Source organism: Pleurodeles waltl, chromosome 12 (genome assembly GCF_031143425.1).
Source record: "Pleurodeles waltl isolate 20211129_DDA chromosome 12, aPleWal1.hap1.20221129, whole genome shotgun sequence".
Lineage (NCBI taxonomy): Eukaryota > Metazoa > Chordata > Amphibia > Caudata > Salamandridae > Pleurodeles > Pleurodeles waltl.
In genome coordinates, this window is record NC_090451.1 from 671,648,681 (window position 1) to 671,666,078 (window position 17,398).

The window sequence follows — 17,398 nt, forward strand, 5'->3', positions numbered from 1 at the left end:
CTCAGTTTATGACATGAAAAATAGTGCTCGACATAGCTGCTCAAATGATCACATATGAAAGCTGTGTTAATCATAGTTACTCAGATTACCACACTTCACAGTCACTCCTCTAGTTTTAACAGCTTTGTAAAACAGAATAATAACAGAACCTCTTTTTTGGACTGTGTTTTTGTTACTTGTACTATATACATATGCTTACATTTATTTTACCCTCTTTTTGTTTCTTCCTTAAAATCTTAGATAAATGCTACTTTTTTTGAGACATTTTAGTGATTAGAGTTACTATTATGAACATTCCAGTATGCTTTTCACATAGGTTGTTAGTTATTACCTTTACAAACAAGATGTGCACATATTTTTGAAGCCAGACGTGTTGCTTTTTATAGTTTCTTGAACGAAAATATTGCAAATGAATGCACTTATCTACTTTCAGTATGGTCGTACTGTGCCAACGATTTTCTGTTTACGACAACAATCCCATGACTAAATCAGTCACTCCAGTTTTTCTTGACTATGTAGTCGTATGAAATTCCTTAATTCACGTGCACTGTGACCTATATCCCATGCACAGCTACAAAGAACCATTAGTTCACATATTGCTTATGCAAATTAATCCAGACTAGCATCATGTGACAATATACCAGCCTGGGACTTCTACAGGGCTTCCACTGTTCACCTAACCTGATTTGCTTTGTGCATTAATTTCTAAATGTTCTGGCATCCTTACAAATCTCCTCTACCTGGTCCATATTGTCATGCGTACCCCATTGATGGGACGTCCCCACAGGTTTCAGAGCTCACCTATGGTGTGGTTTATTGTGCGCCCTCCTGTCCTACTCTCACACGCCTTGCCTCATTCGGAGGTTCGTGATTGTGCTCTTACTACAACTGTGCTGCTACCTGCTGTGCTATCAGTAAATCGCTTGCATTGAGCTAATCGTCTGGAGACCTGGGGCTCATTTTGAGTTTGAAGGAGAGGATACTCCTTCGCAATAGGGATGGAGTGCCATCCCTGCCAAACTCTCGGTCTGCCCGGTTGATTTACATGCAGGCGGAACAATAGTATCTCGACAACGGAGCCTACTCCAGCTCCATCGCTGACATACTTCTCCGATGGCAGAGTAAGGGCCGGCAGACGTTTGGCTACTTCATAGCCTGCCTGATTTAGAGTGGGCACTCAAATAGCCAGTTTTAAGATCCTTAGCGCTGTGAAGCACCTGGCAGCAGGGGCAGTAAAGACGTACAAACTACCCCCATACCATGAGCCAAGACTTCCATGGTGTATTGGGTTCTTAGTTTTTGCTTTTTTCAAAAATATAATCCAGACTTTAGGATTATGATTCTGATGCAACAAAAACAATTTAAAAGCTTGACTGCCATCATGTCTGACAAAGCAGTCTGTCAATCTTTTAACGCATTGACACAAACCACCTTTACAGCTACTCCTGCCTATGACTAGGGCTTCCCTGAGAGACTAAATACCATACTCCCATCTATACAACAGGCCTTTGTTGTTGGAATGTTCACCCTATTTATGACGAGCTTCCTAACACCATCTCCACCAGCTTATTTTGGTGTGTGTAGCTTCTAAGCACACCACAGCAGTATAAAAATGTAAAAACGTCTCTTGCGTGCTGGGCGGGACATCTGTTTTACTTTGTTCTGGGGATTTTGAAGGTGTGCCCCAGCGTCGCCCCCCTGCTTAAAGGAGGAAGCAGGGTAGCAGGAAAATAAAATTATAATAAAAGCATTTTTATTATCATTTTATTTTTCCGTGTAGGTAGGTCGGGGCAGGGCCAGCATTCTCCACTTTACGGGGGCGGGGATAGGGTAGAAGGAGCCCTAGGTGCACTCCGAGTGTGCATGCCGGTTTGGCCGACCGTCTGAGGCCGGCCAAACTGACATGCACCCTTAGAACTATCCACCCGGCTGTGTTTCGCAGCTGGGTGGAGACCAAGTGCAGGCTCCCACTCCCTCCCTGAGTGGCATTTCAGCCTGCTCAGGCCAATCCCAGCCTTTCTTTCATGCTGTGTAACATGAATGTATGTTTGTGATGCTATATTTTATTTTAAAGTTACTGTTGACACTTCAGAATCTGCTGGTAAGATAACATCAGGTCATTGTGCATGTAGCAATCTATCTCTTACATATATACAAACTGCAGCTTGAATGTCAGTAAGATAGTAAAACGTCTTTATAGGTCCATTGCAGAAATCTCACTTAGATAACTCAGGGTGTTTATATGCTGCTGCCTCAATGTGGGTGTGTGTAATCTGCAGGTGACATCGAGGTCAAGGTGTTCATATCCCTATTGCAAAACCTACTTCAACCTAAGGGTCACAGGTTTCAATAGCTTTTGGATGGATAAGGCGAAACAGGGAGGCGTGAAGTTACAGGTGCCCTGCCCTGCATGCTGCGAGCCTTTGTCCAATTAATATCTCAGTGGTATGAGAATATCAAGACAGTCGAGTGTTTGTGGAGTCAATTGTCAGCACATACCTTGCATTGCATTTATATGGCCATAGTCGTAGCACGCATGACCACATTGTCTCCACTACATCGCCTCTAGTGCCTCGCCTGACATTACTTCCCCAGAAGTAAATTATGTGAAATAGCTTAAGGTTAGGGGTTATTTAATTAATAATCGGTAAGGGTAAATTAAGAAAAAGGGTCTGCCTGTGGGAAGGGAAGACTAGACGAATCTGAGCAATACCTTCAAAGGTGCCAATATCCAGTACGGTGCAATGATTTGAAGTACATACTGCAACACTTTAATACTGACACCAAGGGGTCTGATGTTTACAGGGTCCGCAAATAAGGCCCAATTGAGAACACGCCAAATTAGGCAAGTGCTTGTCATTTTCAGGCATTTTTCCCATGGTAAATTTCAGAAGGTCTGACTTGGCAAAAATGACGGGGACAATGTTAGGTGATTGCAGAATTGACTGCAGTTAATAATTGCTGGCCGCGTTAAACTACACATTGTTTGGAACTCCGATCCCCGTGCAAACAGTGGTTTACAATTGGATTACAAATTTTAATCCCACGGGTGAATGGGTCCTGATTGGCATCTGTTGGAGAAAATCTCCCATTTGACTGTAAGAAAGCAATGCTATTTAGGTGCCTAAATGCAGATTTGTAATGGATAAGGCGGTAAAGGCTTGAATACTGAATACTGACTACAGAATATCTTGAGACACTATTATGGACAGACTCTCGAGGTACAAAAAATAAAAAGACAAATATATACAGATTTTGTATACCTTAGTCCACGTATACGCAAATGACAATCTGTACGTCTTCAAGTTCCATATATATGGTGCTAAGAATAATAAATTTACGGTTCCCTATATGAATTACCTTTCAATATTTTCTCCCTTGATATTTTGTCAATGATATTAGTGTGCCAAGACATTATTGTATACTCGATATTCCAGAATACAACTGTGGTGAAGGCAGACTTCAAAGAGATATGCTCTAGGGGTTGGAAATATATGACATATGCCCAAGGATAGGCATCAGAAACATGAAACACAGATTTCATATATGAAAGTGTGAAATGTTCATTTTTTTAAAGTCAAAATGATCTGTTGGCATGAACTGAATTGACATTTTACGGTTATATAATATAATTTTGAAAATGAAGGTGGAAGTTTTAAGTATTGTTTAGAATCCAATTTAACATTTGTGCTAGAGGGGCATTGATTTCAATAGGAGAAAAGGAAATAACCTTAAAAAAAGAGCATGTTTTGGAGGGCTGGGACCAGTCACTTAATTCAAACAAACACACAAGGGTGAAGAACCAGCAGAAGTCATTTCAACGTTGCGAGACAGCCACTCTTATTTTTAGATGCATTCGGCAGGATTCATTGGGAGAAAGGGTATGTAAGTTTTGAAGTCATTTTTTCACATCTTCCACAGTGGAAAAAGTGTTGAAGCCCAGTCGAAATCTGCTTTCAAAAAAAATAAACAAAAAATGGAACAGAAGATGTTAAATTAGGTATTACAAATACTTTGTTCACAATAGCTGTATTGTATGTTGATGATGAAAGCCAACGGGTTCCCCAAGTTGCCTCTTGGTCACTTATAGATAGCCCGTGGGCCTGCAGACATGGGACGGCGGCTTTTACTGTCTCTCTGTTGGCTAAATGACCGGGGGCGTGTCAGAATCAAAACTGTTCCAGGACTAACAAAAACAGTTGTACGCTTATTTGTTTCGCTGGGTCCAACACTTTATGTTATGAGAAGGCAAAGACCACAATATTAGATTTGCAGATCTTTATAACAACCATATCTAATTCGCAAAAAATGACACACGGTTAAAGTAATTTTAGGTAACACCTTAGTACATGTGAATATTAGAAATGTAAACAAAAATACAATACCTAGTACAGTACTAGGGCTAGTTGTAGCATGCATTACGGTCTCTGTTGATTTTTTTCAGAAATGTACAGAAATCCATTACACATTTCCTTTGGTTACCCGGGTAAGTGAAGTTTATGTTTTGTTAATATTCTGAATTCATGAGCCGGTACTTTTTGGTCAGGTCATAGCATCAGATTTTCTAAATCCCAGTTGCTCAAACCTGAAGTTTTCTTACACTAGTGCAGTGGGTAAGAAATATGTGAACTGACTTTTCTTGAGTTTTCCACAATCAAAGATTTGAATGGGACTACAGCATGGGGAAATACATGTATGAAATAATGAGAATGGGATTCTAAATTGCACAAAGTATAGGCACAATATAGGCTTAAATGTATGATTGTAATTTAGGAGTGTTAGCTATAATCATTTAAATACATATACTGTCTATGCAAAAAAAGGTAATCTAATTTAATCCAGAAAAAGTTCATAACCTAAAACACAAATAAAATAAACCACGCACTGCCACTGTACCTGGTGGCTGGGGTTTAAGGGCATCGGTCATAGCAACAGAAATACCTGATATTGTGCTAGAAAAGAACTCTTTCTAAGCTTGACAATTCTCGAAAACAATAAGGCCTAGATTTAAGAGGGCTTAGCTCCTCCTTGCGCCACATTAGCGTAATGTTTTATGACACTAATGTGGCTCAACAAGGTCAAATTTGCGGTGCCATATTTACAAAGTGGCGCAATGCATGCATTGCGCCAGTTTGTAACTCCTTGTTGCATATGATGCCTGCGCCAGGTATAATGTATGCAAGAGGGGCGTTCTCCCATTAGGGGGCCCACAAAAATGGTGCAGTAGAATCTATGAGATTCCACTGCGCCATTTTTTGCAGTATTTTTTAACACCGGCACAGAGCAGCGGTTAAAAGGAGGCACACCTTTATTTATAATGGGCCTCCATGTACTTTTCAGGATTAGCACCAACATTTTTGGTGCTAATCCTGCAAAGTACAACAATTGTATCAAAAATGTTGATGCTATTGTGCCTAACCTGCGCCATGGTGTGCCATATGTTTAATGTGACGCACACACTGTGGTGTTAGATGGGCGACAAGGGGGGCAAGAAAAGTGGCACTGCAAAGAATGCAGCATCACTTTTCTTAAATGTTTTCCTAATTTTGTAATTTGTTAATCAAAAAACACACTTTCACTTGTAAACGCCACAGAAGCTCAAGGGTGACAACAAAGGGCCATGTTAAACATGTTCCCTGTTAAGTATGTTTCTTATTACATTTTTTTTTGGAGGTAATTAGCATGAAAACAGCTATTCTCTACAAAATGGCGAAAACGAAAGGCACAAATTTGAATTCGAATATTTAGGTTTTGTTTTTTCATAAAGAAATTGTTTACAAAATATTGGTGATGGCCAGAGGACTTTTGAGATTCTGTGGCTCCAGCGTTTACCACATAATTGTGAATTAAGACATTTGCCAACTAATTTGCTGCATAATGTGCAACATAATTTCCTGACTTTAATACAAATGTTGTTTGTGAATCAAACAAATTAAAATAGTACAGCAACAGAATGTGCTATGCATTTTTTGCCTTCATAATGTAAACTTGCCACATAATCTGGTCTTCCGTCTAAATATAGTATTTAGGATGTCCAAATGCAACTAAAAGCTGCTTGAGTGGACTTTCAAAGCAAAAGGAGATTGTATCTGTAGTTCAGCGCCCAGGAGGATATTGGCAATGACTAAGAGATTTCAGTCTAGATTACCAACCAGGGTCTGTCACACGGCAAGTATGAGCTGAGCAAATGTGTCTTCAGGCTCTCCCTGAATCTTGGACATTTGTCTTCAGTGACAATGGACAAACAAAATGATTCCAAAGGCCAACCAAAGAGAACATGAGGTTGGCTGAGCTTGGCTGTCTGCTAGGTCAGTAATGCACCCACAGTTTCACAAGACTGAGAGATGTCTGTCCATGGAGATTCTTGTGCACCGGTGTATACTGGTCCTAACACTGAAAAACGTATTCCGATAGACTGATGCAGCAGCAGTCGATAGAGTAAGGACATAAGACCACCCACCCTATTTTAAGTTGACAGTCTGTGTCATTTTTTCTTAATATTTAGAGATCACCGCATAACTGCCAATGATAGCTATAGCAGGCAGGAGTCCAACCAGGGTGACAGAGGTAATGACCTCTATCATCGTGACAGATCGTGACCCACCCACTATACCTTACATCAGGCCTCCTGTAATGTATAACAGATTACAATATTGCTGCAGCTCAAAATGTGTAGACACAAGCAGAGTCTATATTTCCTATAATTACATATAGTGTTGACAAAAATACACATTTTGCTATAAATCTAGACTTTCTGCTGTTCTGCTTCATTTTAGAAAAAATAAATCAGAAGAACGAAAAGCCAGCTCTCCTACTTTCTTTTTTAAACTGCATCTCTAATTAGGAAAGGTACCCAGTCATTGAGCATGGCTACTGACTCTGGTAGCAGGCATTTGATGTCACATTTCAGCTATAATAACTTATTACAGTTGAGCAGCTACATCATTTTCTTATTACGAGTGGCTAGAGACATCACAACTTGACTGTAATAAGTGAATTAGAATGGAAGTTTTTATACAGGGATAGAATGCTTCTATAAATTATATAGCTGATGGAAGTTCAGGAATGATTCTTACACATTATAAGAGAAGTGTTACAATTGGGGGCAATGCTCGATCCAGTCTTCAATTTGCATAAACCATGTGCTATATCTTGTCGCGGAGCAACATGCTCGTCATTGAAGGCCCTTTGTAGTGCCACCTTAACACATCCTCTGTCTTTTCTGTTTTTTCTCCTTCCCACTAAGTAGTAGATGTACGGGTTGGCACTGCTGTTCATGGCTGTGCAAAGCAAATGAACATTCCAAATGGCATAATAGTTAAATTCATGTTGTGGGATAACCCGAAAGTAGAAAAGCAGAGCCATAACCCTTGTAGGATAGATAGTGACCAAGAAGACCACAATGTTGAGCAGGATAACCCAATAAACCGTTGTAGGCTGATGTCTCAGAGACCTCATTTTCATTTTGATAATCAATGCCACACTTGGTAGAATCATGAGTGGAAAGACAATCCCAAAAGCTAAAATTGCAAAAAACAATACTGATGCAGTGCAATGTGGGACTCTTGCAATGTATAACTTCTCTGTACAGGCCAAACACTCAGCTGTGGTGAGAAGGGTTGCACAAACCCAACTGAGTGTGCAGACAATGCTGGATAGCTGTTGTGGTCGCTCGCATTTGTACCATATTGGACACAGGACTGAAAGACATCTCTCTACACTGAGGGCTGTTAAAAGGAAGAGGCTGGTGTAGTGTCCAGATGTAAAGAGAAGTCGTAGGGAAAACAGGAGGACATTATTGGAGGGAGTAATGATCGACCTTACAGAGATTCCGCAAACATACAGGAGAGCAACAACAAGGTAAAGGAGGAGGCAAAAGTCAGCTACTGCCAAGTTGAGGATGTAGACGGTGTAGGTGTTCCTCTTAATCCGGATGCACAGGAACCAAAGGACGATCCCGTTGCCTATTAATCCAAGGATGGAGATTAGCAGCGAAGGTGCAAACATCGTTTTCATGAATGTTAAGCCAATGCCTGCTGTCTCATTAACCCTCACTTCTATTGTTTTGTTGTGTAGTTGGAGAAGTAACTCTAGCATGATTAGTCCTCCAGGAGCCGCTGTGACTGTTGAGTTTCCTTTAGACCTGTCAACATGGGTTAAAATTGAATTAGATTATTTTAAAAACAAATTGTAATGCTGCAGAGTGAGAATCAATGTGTGTTGGTATCTCATTTTGTGTTGGTCCCAGCAATAGAAGAACAATGATTTCTGAAGGTATCAGAGCCTATTCACAACAGTATTTTGGAGTACTTAATGTAGTACTCCTAAAGTTCCCTTCTTTCCCTTACACACCTTTGTGAGCCCTAAAACATCCAAACTAGGAATAAAATATGAATACTCTTCTTGTGCAGTTAGCAACCGTGAGATGGAATTTTCAGGGCTGATTCCCGAAGGGTGTAGGACAACATAAAAGAGTACTCCTATAGTACTAGTTCTGGTACTCCTGTGAATCTCCAGTTTTAGAGATTTGTGTTGAGTGGTAAATGTGATTGTGGGTGTCTCAGGCAATGTCATGCTTCAAACTTTACTTTTCAATTTTGTTAGATTTTATTATGTTTATATCATAGGTTGTAAAACCATGTGCCAATTCACATTGTTTTGTCACGGGGAAGTTGCTGTTGTAGCATCCTTGGGTCATCAATTCAGGATTAAGGAAGGAGTTGTAAATTTGCAGGTCAACCAGAATCTTTGCAAATTGTGACAAATGTAATGCTATTATGATAACCATAAAAACTGTCCTGTAAAAAAACAAGTATGTTGATTTCCAAGATGAATGGCTATTAAAAAAATTAAATTGCGAAGTATTAACATAGGTACCCAGGTAATAAAGATAAGTTGTTTTTAAATGATAGGAACTCATCCGTGCAAATTAAACATCACAAAGCGTCACCAAGCGTGCAGCAATCTCAATGTTAGGATTGAATCAGTGAGGGTACAGTTGAGTGGGCAAAGTGTCTAATAATAAATATAAGACATAAGACAATCGGTTCTGACATAAATCAAAAAGACTAAACGTTTTAACTTATTAACAATTTACTAATATCACTTTGATAGCTTCAAGATTGGAAACAAAAATGATGCCTTTATTTGGAATCAAGAAATCATATAGGACTGATACTTCTTTCATAAGCAACAACATGCTAATGCGATGACCTAAAGGACTTCCACCATGAGAGTATATGGGTGTAGCTATTATTAGCATAGTTCAGAGTTGGGAGGGTCCCGATGCGCTCCTAATACAACTTTCTACAACCTACGTGTGAGAAAAGGCCCCATTGTCTGTCATTTGCATCACAACCCTCTTTATCATTCTCTACTATGTCATTAGGGGAGTCCACTGCTGTAACCACAGGAGTATTAAGTTAATGTCCTGATTCAGTCAGAGGCACTGGAACTAGGGGAGCAATCTGTGCTGCAGCGCCCCCAAAATGCCCATGCTGGATTTCAGAAGGTGAATGAGCAATGAAGATGCCTTTACATTTTGTTTGAATGTTGCCACATTTCCTGTGCGTTCAAAGACTGGTCAAATGACAGATTTTGTCTTCTGACAATCGACTACTTATTATTTTAACATGGAGCAGCACAGTGTTTACTTTCCTTTCTCTGGTGGCAAAGTTAGAGAATTTTGTAAAATGTATTAGTTGATAATCTTGTGGGGGTACGGGGAGTGTGAAAGGAAACGCCGTAGGATGTCAGCTTTTTTTGTACACATCACAACATTAAAAATACCGGTACACAAACAGTACAAATAGTTCGAAATATATCAGCAGGTACGAAAGGACAAATTAAGCACAATTTGTTTGGTAAATATTGAGTGTAATGGAAACAAAGGTGTTAACAGAAGAAAAAAAAAAGAAAGTTTACTTAGTGATGCACAAATGGTAAATATTTGCTGAAATCTGCATTTGTGTGGTCTATAGTTTTATTAGTAAACTGGCATGTCAGCGTGAGTTTTGTGAAACTTCAGTGGAAACTGTGCTATCTGTAATTGACTGTGCTCTACCATGCCATGCTTTGTGACATCTTTGTGGCAATGTGCTCAAGATGCACCCCCAGCTACATTCCACACTGTTACCACTCTCCTGGCGAATGGGTGGGACCCATTTGGTATTCTTGTTCTTTGTGTGACACTTGGATTTTCACAGGCTGCATAGCACTGCCAAGTTTCCCCAGTCATTGTGTGATGTGCCGCTCTTTTTTTTTAATTGTGGGACTTGTAGTCTTGTGTATTCCATGATAAAACAGGACTACAAGTCCTACAATTCAAAGAAAAAATGTTGGACTGAAGTAGTATATCAAGCATGGACCTGAAAAACTTGGCAGCTCTGTTCCTATAGTTCAATGATGTAACATTGTTGGCAACACCCACACTCTGAATAAGTTTCATTTAGCACCACTGATCTGTTTCCCAGGCTTCTGGGGCAGGCATACGATGACACTGTGCAAACAAATGAACAAACATCTGTGGCATTATCCTGCACGCTTCAGACTGATATAAGGTGCGCACTGGCAATCAGTGGAGGAGAATGATATGCCATGCCGTGAATAATGGTGAATTGTGTATTCAGAGAGATAAAAGGAGAGGGACCAATAAACTGAGAGAGAGAGTGAGAGAGGGGGAGAGAGATATAGAGAGAGAGAGAGAGAGAGAGAGAGAGAGAGAGAGAGAGAGAGAGAGAGAGAGAGAGAGAGAGAGAGAGAGAGTGTTAAAGAAATACAGTGTATAGGCTTCTCAATGTAGATACAGAATCATATATGGGTAACAGTGTATTGCGGCGCTGATTTTCACCAAGGGGTTCTGAGTGACATGAACTAGACAACGAGTTCTCTATGATGTCACTCAGAACCCCGAGGTGAAAAACATCCCCGTAATTCGCTGTTTACCCATCTATAATGTTTTGTTATGTATAGCCCCTGGGATACCCATGCATAACAGGGTCTATCCTCCCTATCCCAGATTAAAAACACACATATCTGACCGCTTGTCATCCACCCTCAGCACTCTCTGTGCCTTCCATTCCTTAGCCTACATAATCTGTGCTTCCTCTGTGCAGTCTATCACGGATCCCAGCCTGAGCTGCCGGGAATTCCTTTATGACATATCAACAGTGATTTCTGATAGATGTAACCCACCATTGCTACGTCACAGCAGTGAATTATCACATTTGGAATGTGACATTCATGCTAATGGCCCTCAGTGAGATCCATACATAACATTAGTATTTTGTTTAACAAAGCCCCCCAGTAGTCAGGCTTTTCGGGAAGTTTGGTTTTGCCCACCCATTTAAGGAAGAACTACTCATTCCAAAGAGATAAAATTGTTTACACATACATTGGCTCTAGTTTTTATGTCCCAATTGGGACAGTTTTCCAATGAATCTGAACCTGCCAGGGGCTCATTTGAAAACTTGGATTGTGCAGAACTACCCTGAAGAAACAAGAGAACGTGATCTTCCAAATCAAAAACAAAATCCATCCAGAGAGGACACGTTATATCAAAGGCATACCTCTGCCTGGTGCTTAGAGCCTACATTTAGAGGTGGGAAGAGGCCTAAACCTGTGACCATGCATCCCCCACTCCTATGCAATGGAGCAACAGTGCTAATTACCAAAAATTACATGAGCAGTCAGTTTGTGGAAGGAGAATGGTGGCGTAGGGGCAGACATCTAACCAGCTTTGTAAGTGGCGTCATTCTGATGTTTGTTCCAAGAGCAGCCATATTGGGCCAGCAGGCAGAACCCTTACCTGGGAGTGACCCTGTGACCTGAAGATTCACTAGAGATTTCTGAGGGGTCCATGGTGCTGAAGCCCATATGCTAATCTACAGTACTACCTTCCGTAGAGACGGCAAGCATGTGCAAACAAAGGAGCAAGCCCAGCACACATAGCTGTCGAGTTTACCAGGTCAGAGAGGAACTAGTTAGCTCAGTCCCCCTCCTTTGGAATTCTGGTACTTGTAGCCCTAGTTTAATACTGGAATAAATAAGAAAACAAGTCCCAGAATTCTAAAAAAAAAAAAACAGGACTGGGCAAATTATTCACACATGGACCAGGGAACTTGTCAGCTATGAGAACAGTAAAATTAATCTACAAGATTCTCCTTTTGAAGACCTGCCCTGGCATACCCATGATAATGTAATCAGAGATATGGTTCCAGGTGCCTTGGGATGTGGGTATGACAGGAGTTATTTCTACATCACCAATTCTCAGGTCATTTCTAGAGATTCCCATCTGTGGCAAGTCTGGGGATGGAAATGCCAAAGGTGACACTTAACTGTGTGGATTTGAGTGGAGGAATATCACCAATTCATAGTTGGCATACTGTACCGCATTTTTTGATCCCGCAGGCCATAGTCAATTAGGCATCAAATAATATCACACGATTCAGATACGGGGAGTATGGTATGATGCTGACAGAGGTTCTGATTCTGGTATCAGATATTGCACTGCCAACCCCTTTGCCTCTAAACTGCATTGTTCAACCACTTCCTGGACCCAGCTCTTCTACAAGAGTTCTCCATACATCGATGTGCCCAGGATACCCAACTTTATCTCATAGCGTTCAATCCCTCCGACATACCTGGGAAAGGTTTCACTGTAGAAATGATAAGTGAACTCCTTCCCTCTGAACCTAAATACAGTTACACTGAATTTTCTTCTCTAACACTCTAAAGAATCTCCAACACCTTTAAAAAATGGCATAAAAACCCTGTGACTCAAGGGGTCTTGGCATTTGCCACATTCCAACCTCTTTTCCAACCCCAAACCATATAGGTTAATTATAGGTTGAAGCCTATCCAAAACACCACACATCTCTAAACACAATAAAGTTGCCTCTTTCACAGTCTTCTGTCTACCAAAACTAAAACCACCATCCATACAGTACATTTCAGAACTGTTGTCCACAATTTCATTCTCTTGAACCCACATGGCAGCAACTTGATGGGAGCTGACCTCCCCAAATTGTACCCAGAACCCATGAAAGCCATCCTCCATGCTCAAGGATACTTAGTGAAAAGGGCAACGAAATGTGATGACATCACCCTGCAAAGATGATCTTCAAAGGCTCCTGGAAGCCAGCATCTACTTCAGGTAAAAATATCAAACCCACCCAAAAAAATCATCAAGAGCCATAAATTACAAAGCTATAGTCTTTTATCATGGCATGCAAATCATACAGTAAGTAAACGTACAATAACAAACACGAGGTTAAGTTAATCAAACCATTTAATCTACATTGAGCTTTCTTAAAAATCATTTTAGTGTGTCTTAACCATTCTGATACACTCCAAATGTGATTATACTTAATCATTCTTGTTTTTGTCAGAGGCATAATGTTCCTGAATTAAGGGATTACAGAATATTTAAAGTATATTTAGGGTCAGTGTTAAGACCTATTTTGGGTCAGTAATTAAAATATATTTATGTGGTCATTATGACCCTTGCGGTCTCCAGACCGCCAGGGCAAAGGTGGCTGTTTCACCGCCAACAGGCTAGTACCAAGTGTGCCAGTGGTAAAGGGCAAGATTCTGGAGAACAAGAAGTTTTGGAAGTTAAAGGGATATCTTCAGAGAGCAGCAGCGGCTTCTCCATTAGGGAGGAGGAGCATCGCCCCCGCCAGCAGCAGAAGCTGAAAACCTTTTACCACAAAGGGATAATAAACTAGGTTTATTGTCTCTTCGTGGTGAAAGGGTGGGGCCATGGAGGTGACAGGCAGTGAGGGGAGTGCACAGAGCACCCCCCCCTCAGAGTGCATGTGTGTTTGACCGACAGTCTCGGGACGGCCAAACAGCCCGGCACTGTGTTACTGGGCTGGATAGAGCATGCACAGGCTCCCAGTCTGCCTGGGAGCGCCCAGCCAGGACGTTCCCAGCCAATCCTATCGCTTCTCTGAGCCGCAGGGCATGCTAGGAGCCAGTGCCTGCCTGCCTGCAGCGATGACAAGGGAGAGAGGAGTGGTGCAGCAACGGAGGAGGTACGTTTTTTTTGTTTTTGTTAAATTAAATGTTACCCCCCCCCCCCGCCTGCGCTGCACCTGTCCCGTCCCTTTAAAGGTCAGTGAGCCGCGACTATCAGAGAGTAGAGGAAGTTTGGAGAGGAAGAGGAGAGAACATAAATAGCTAAAGACTGTGGATTTTAGAAGGAGAAAGTGTGAGACTTTGGCCCATATGTTGAAACCAATTTTGCATTTCTTAACAGTCCAAATCACTATTTTGGGCTGTTACGAAATGCAAAATTGCCTTTCGTTATTTAAGAAAGGCATATGCGGCATTGCAAAATGTGACCCAGTAGAAATCGCATTTTGCAAAAAGCAGAACAGGAAATCACAAATAGGGATTTCCTATCCGATAACCGCATGTACCTAACATTTCCTAATTGAGACTAGTTGCAAAATGGACATTTAGGAAATGCTATTACCGTTGAATCGGATCTGATGGCAACTATGTGCAAAAATCAAAAAGGCACCCAAAATGGTACCAGAGTGAATTGGAATAAAGTATAATACATTATGGGCCTAATTATGACTTCAGTGGATGGAAAAGCCTGTCTGCTGAAGTCCCGAAGGGTAGGTTACCGCCAGTGCGGCAGCCTTCCTGCCGGGCCCATTATGAGTTTCCCGCTCGGTCAGTGACGGAAATAGTTTCTGCCCGCTGGCCCAGTAGGGAACGGCCCACAGCATTGTCTCCGGCTCATAACAGCCGGCAGCAATGCTGTAGTGTGTAGGGTGCAGCAACACCCATCGCAATGTTCAAAAAGCAGACAGTGCACATTGCAACATGGGTGGCCAAGCGGGCCCCTGCACTGTCCATGCCATGGGCAGTGCAGAGGCCCCCTGGCGCACCCTGCACCCCGTTTCCGCTAGCCGTTTCATGGCGGTTCTACCACCATGAAACCGCTTACGCAGAAGGGAGTCGTAATCCACCAGGGAAGCGCTGCATGTGGTGATTTATTCTGTTAGGATCACAAAACCCGATAACAATAAGAATTAGTGTCTTTTGGTTTACCACGGATGTAAGTAGACTCTTAAACGCCTTTGATTAGCACCATGTTGCATGGATAGTGGGGTTATTGTCACGATACTGGGAGATATCATAACTTGATTACAGCATTTGTGTAGTTGTCCTCTGGTACTAGTGGCTAGTATATTTGTATGCACATGATCGCGATGTAGCATTACACGGTGGCTGATGTCCTTGTGAGCATCTCCTGACTAATAGGACTTGATACATAATTTTTGAGTGTTCCTGGTTAGTGACAAGACCGCAGGATGATAGCTACACAGCATCACCAGCACAGGTATTCCTCAAAGGGTTTACGCTTAGATGCATTGCGATCATTACCACGGTGTTCTGTACAGTAGTAAACTCACAAGCACACAAAGACGGCTGGCTCTACATTATTATATACAGTGCAGTGAGGGGCACCTTACTTATTAACCAATATGGTTGACCTCCAGATAGCGCCACCACATGTTTACAAGTGGGAGATACAGGTCACTTTTCTGTTGAGGTAAGTGGCATACCCTCCCTCTCGGAAGCACATCAGGGTAGATGGCATTGCCTACATTGCCTTGCACTGGTTGAATTTGGACCATAATTGCCACCTTGAACTTTTTTTTTGTGGCTCTTACACCTGATGAAAGTTTTTGTAGCATCTAAGCCTCTTTACATTACAATACCCTCTGGACATCTTCATTCTGCTTACAGAATGGTCTGTTTACTAAATGGTGATTTTCTACTAGGAAATCACAATTTTGTGATTTCCTAAGTAGCGATTTCCTAATAGCAAATGCAAATTTGTAGTAATCGCTATTAGTAAATAGCTGGTTACATACGTTTCAATTTGCAATTCCCAAATAGCGATTTCTACGGATTCGCTATTTGGGATTCAAAATTTTGGAATTTTGTACATATGGGCCATTAAGAGAAATGTGGCGCAATGGGAGAAGGAGCGTATAGTCAAAAGGCATAGAGTGAGACTTGGAGAATGGGGTATGAAGCAACAGCATTGACACTAAGCTCATTTCTGAACACTAGTTGTGATCCACTGAAGAGAGGCCAAGGAGTGAATGGGTATGTATCCCAATACCTTCTCAATCCCACCAGTTACAGCAGCCAGACTAGATTCAAGAAGCCCTCCCTTGCCCAGGGCATGGGCAAAGTGGGCTCTGCCCCAGGGGCACAGCCAGGAGCATAGTTTCAGGAGGGGTGTGTGGGGTACTACACCCCCTCAATAAATTAATTTTCTGATCTATAGTTGATACAGATGCTTTCAGTCGGGTATCGTGAGATGTCTGCCGGACTTCACCAGGAATTTCTACATACATTCAGACAAAAACGCACACACACTCTCTCTCTCTCAGTTTTTAAAATTCTCAAAAATATTGGTAATTTGTTTTACAAAATATTGTATTTTCCCTCACTTAGTCCCCTACCAACCCGCATTCCTCTCACTTTCCTCTGTTCCTTAGCCCTCCCAATGCACTCTGCTTGTCTTATAATGTACTTAAACATTGCATGCCAGCCCGATTGCTGGGAAATCTGAAGCTCACCCCACCAATCTTACTGACCAATCTACACCCCTGGCCCCAGCCTCTCAGGGGCCCCTTACAGACCCAGCTCTGCTTGCAGAGTCTGGCCCTGATGACCCTGAAAGATTCCTAAACAGATTGTTTTAAATAATGTCTTCCTTTAATTTATTTTAATGTGGGTGATGTGTGAGAGTGTAATACAGACATTTTGCAGATAAATGTGCTTATGTTCATACAGCATCCATAAAAAAAAAAAAATCTTTAGGATCAAAACGGGACCTCACATTTGGGATTATTAGCAATAATATTAGCGAGCTGCTGCTGTGTTACAATATTGAAAACACACAGTCACTATCCCTGAATATTAGATGCGAACACATTTAGAATTTGGTGTGCCTGTGCACCGACCAAGGGGGGCACGAAGAAGCTGAAATGGGTCATAAATTCAGAGCTGTTCCCTGGGCCCCCAAATCATTAAGATGTCTCTGTGAACATCTTCTCTCCACCAATCATCCTTCACCGTTAGCCAGTGCCAGGCACACGCACGTACACGTTTTATACTCACCGGTGTAGTGGAAACTCCCTCTTGCCTGACAGACCTTCTCTGCAGACTGGTTTCACTCAGTGGTTTGTGGCAGAAAATGGACTTCAGCACTTGCCTCCACCCCTCACTGTAGTCCACCCAACCCTGCAATTTGTCAAAAAAGGTCTTCTTTGTGCAGCTGCCAGTAATTGGGCCCTTCTTCTGCCCTCATTACCGCGGATCAACGAGTCTTTCTTCTAATGGCGGAACTTAATACCCGGAC

General features: G+C 41.7%; 1 protein-coding gene across 1 annotated transcript; it reads right to left on the minus strand.

Moving 5' to 3' along the window:
* Positions 1-4,264: 4,264 nt before the first annotated feature.
* Positions 4,265-17,248, minus strand: LOC138267760 (proto-oncogene Mas-like). Its single transcript, XM_069216948.1, has 2 exons — positions 17,158-17,248; positions 4,265-8,143 (listed from the first exon to the last, which is right to left on the minus strand). Exon 2 carries the CDS (start codon positions 8,095-8,097, stop codon positions 7,060-7,062), a length of 1,038 nt encoding a protein of 345 aa, XP_069073049.1. The 5' UTR covers positions 8,098-8,143; positions 17,158-17,248; the 3' UTR covers positions 4,265-7,059.
* Between the last annotated feature and the right edge of the window lie 150 nt (positions 17,249-17,398).

Coding starts and splice junctions, on each gene's coding strand:
- LOC138267760 (XM_069216948.1), bottom strand. CDS start 8,097: ATGCTAGAGTTACTTCTCCAACTACACAACAAAACAATAGAAGTGAGG.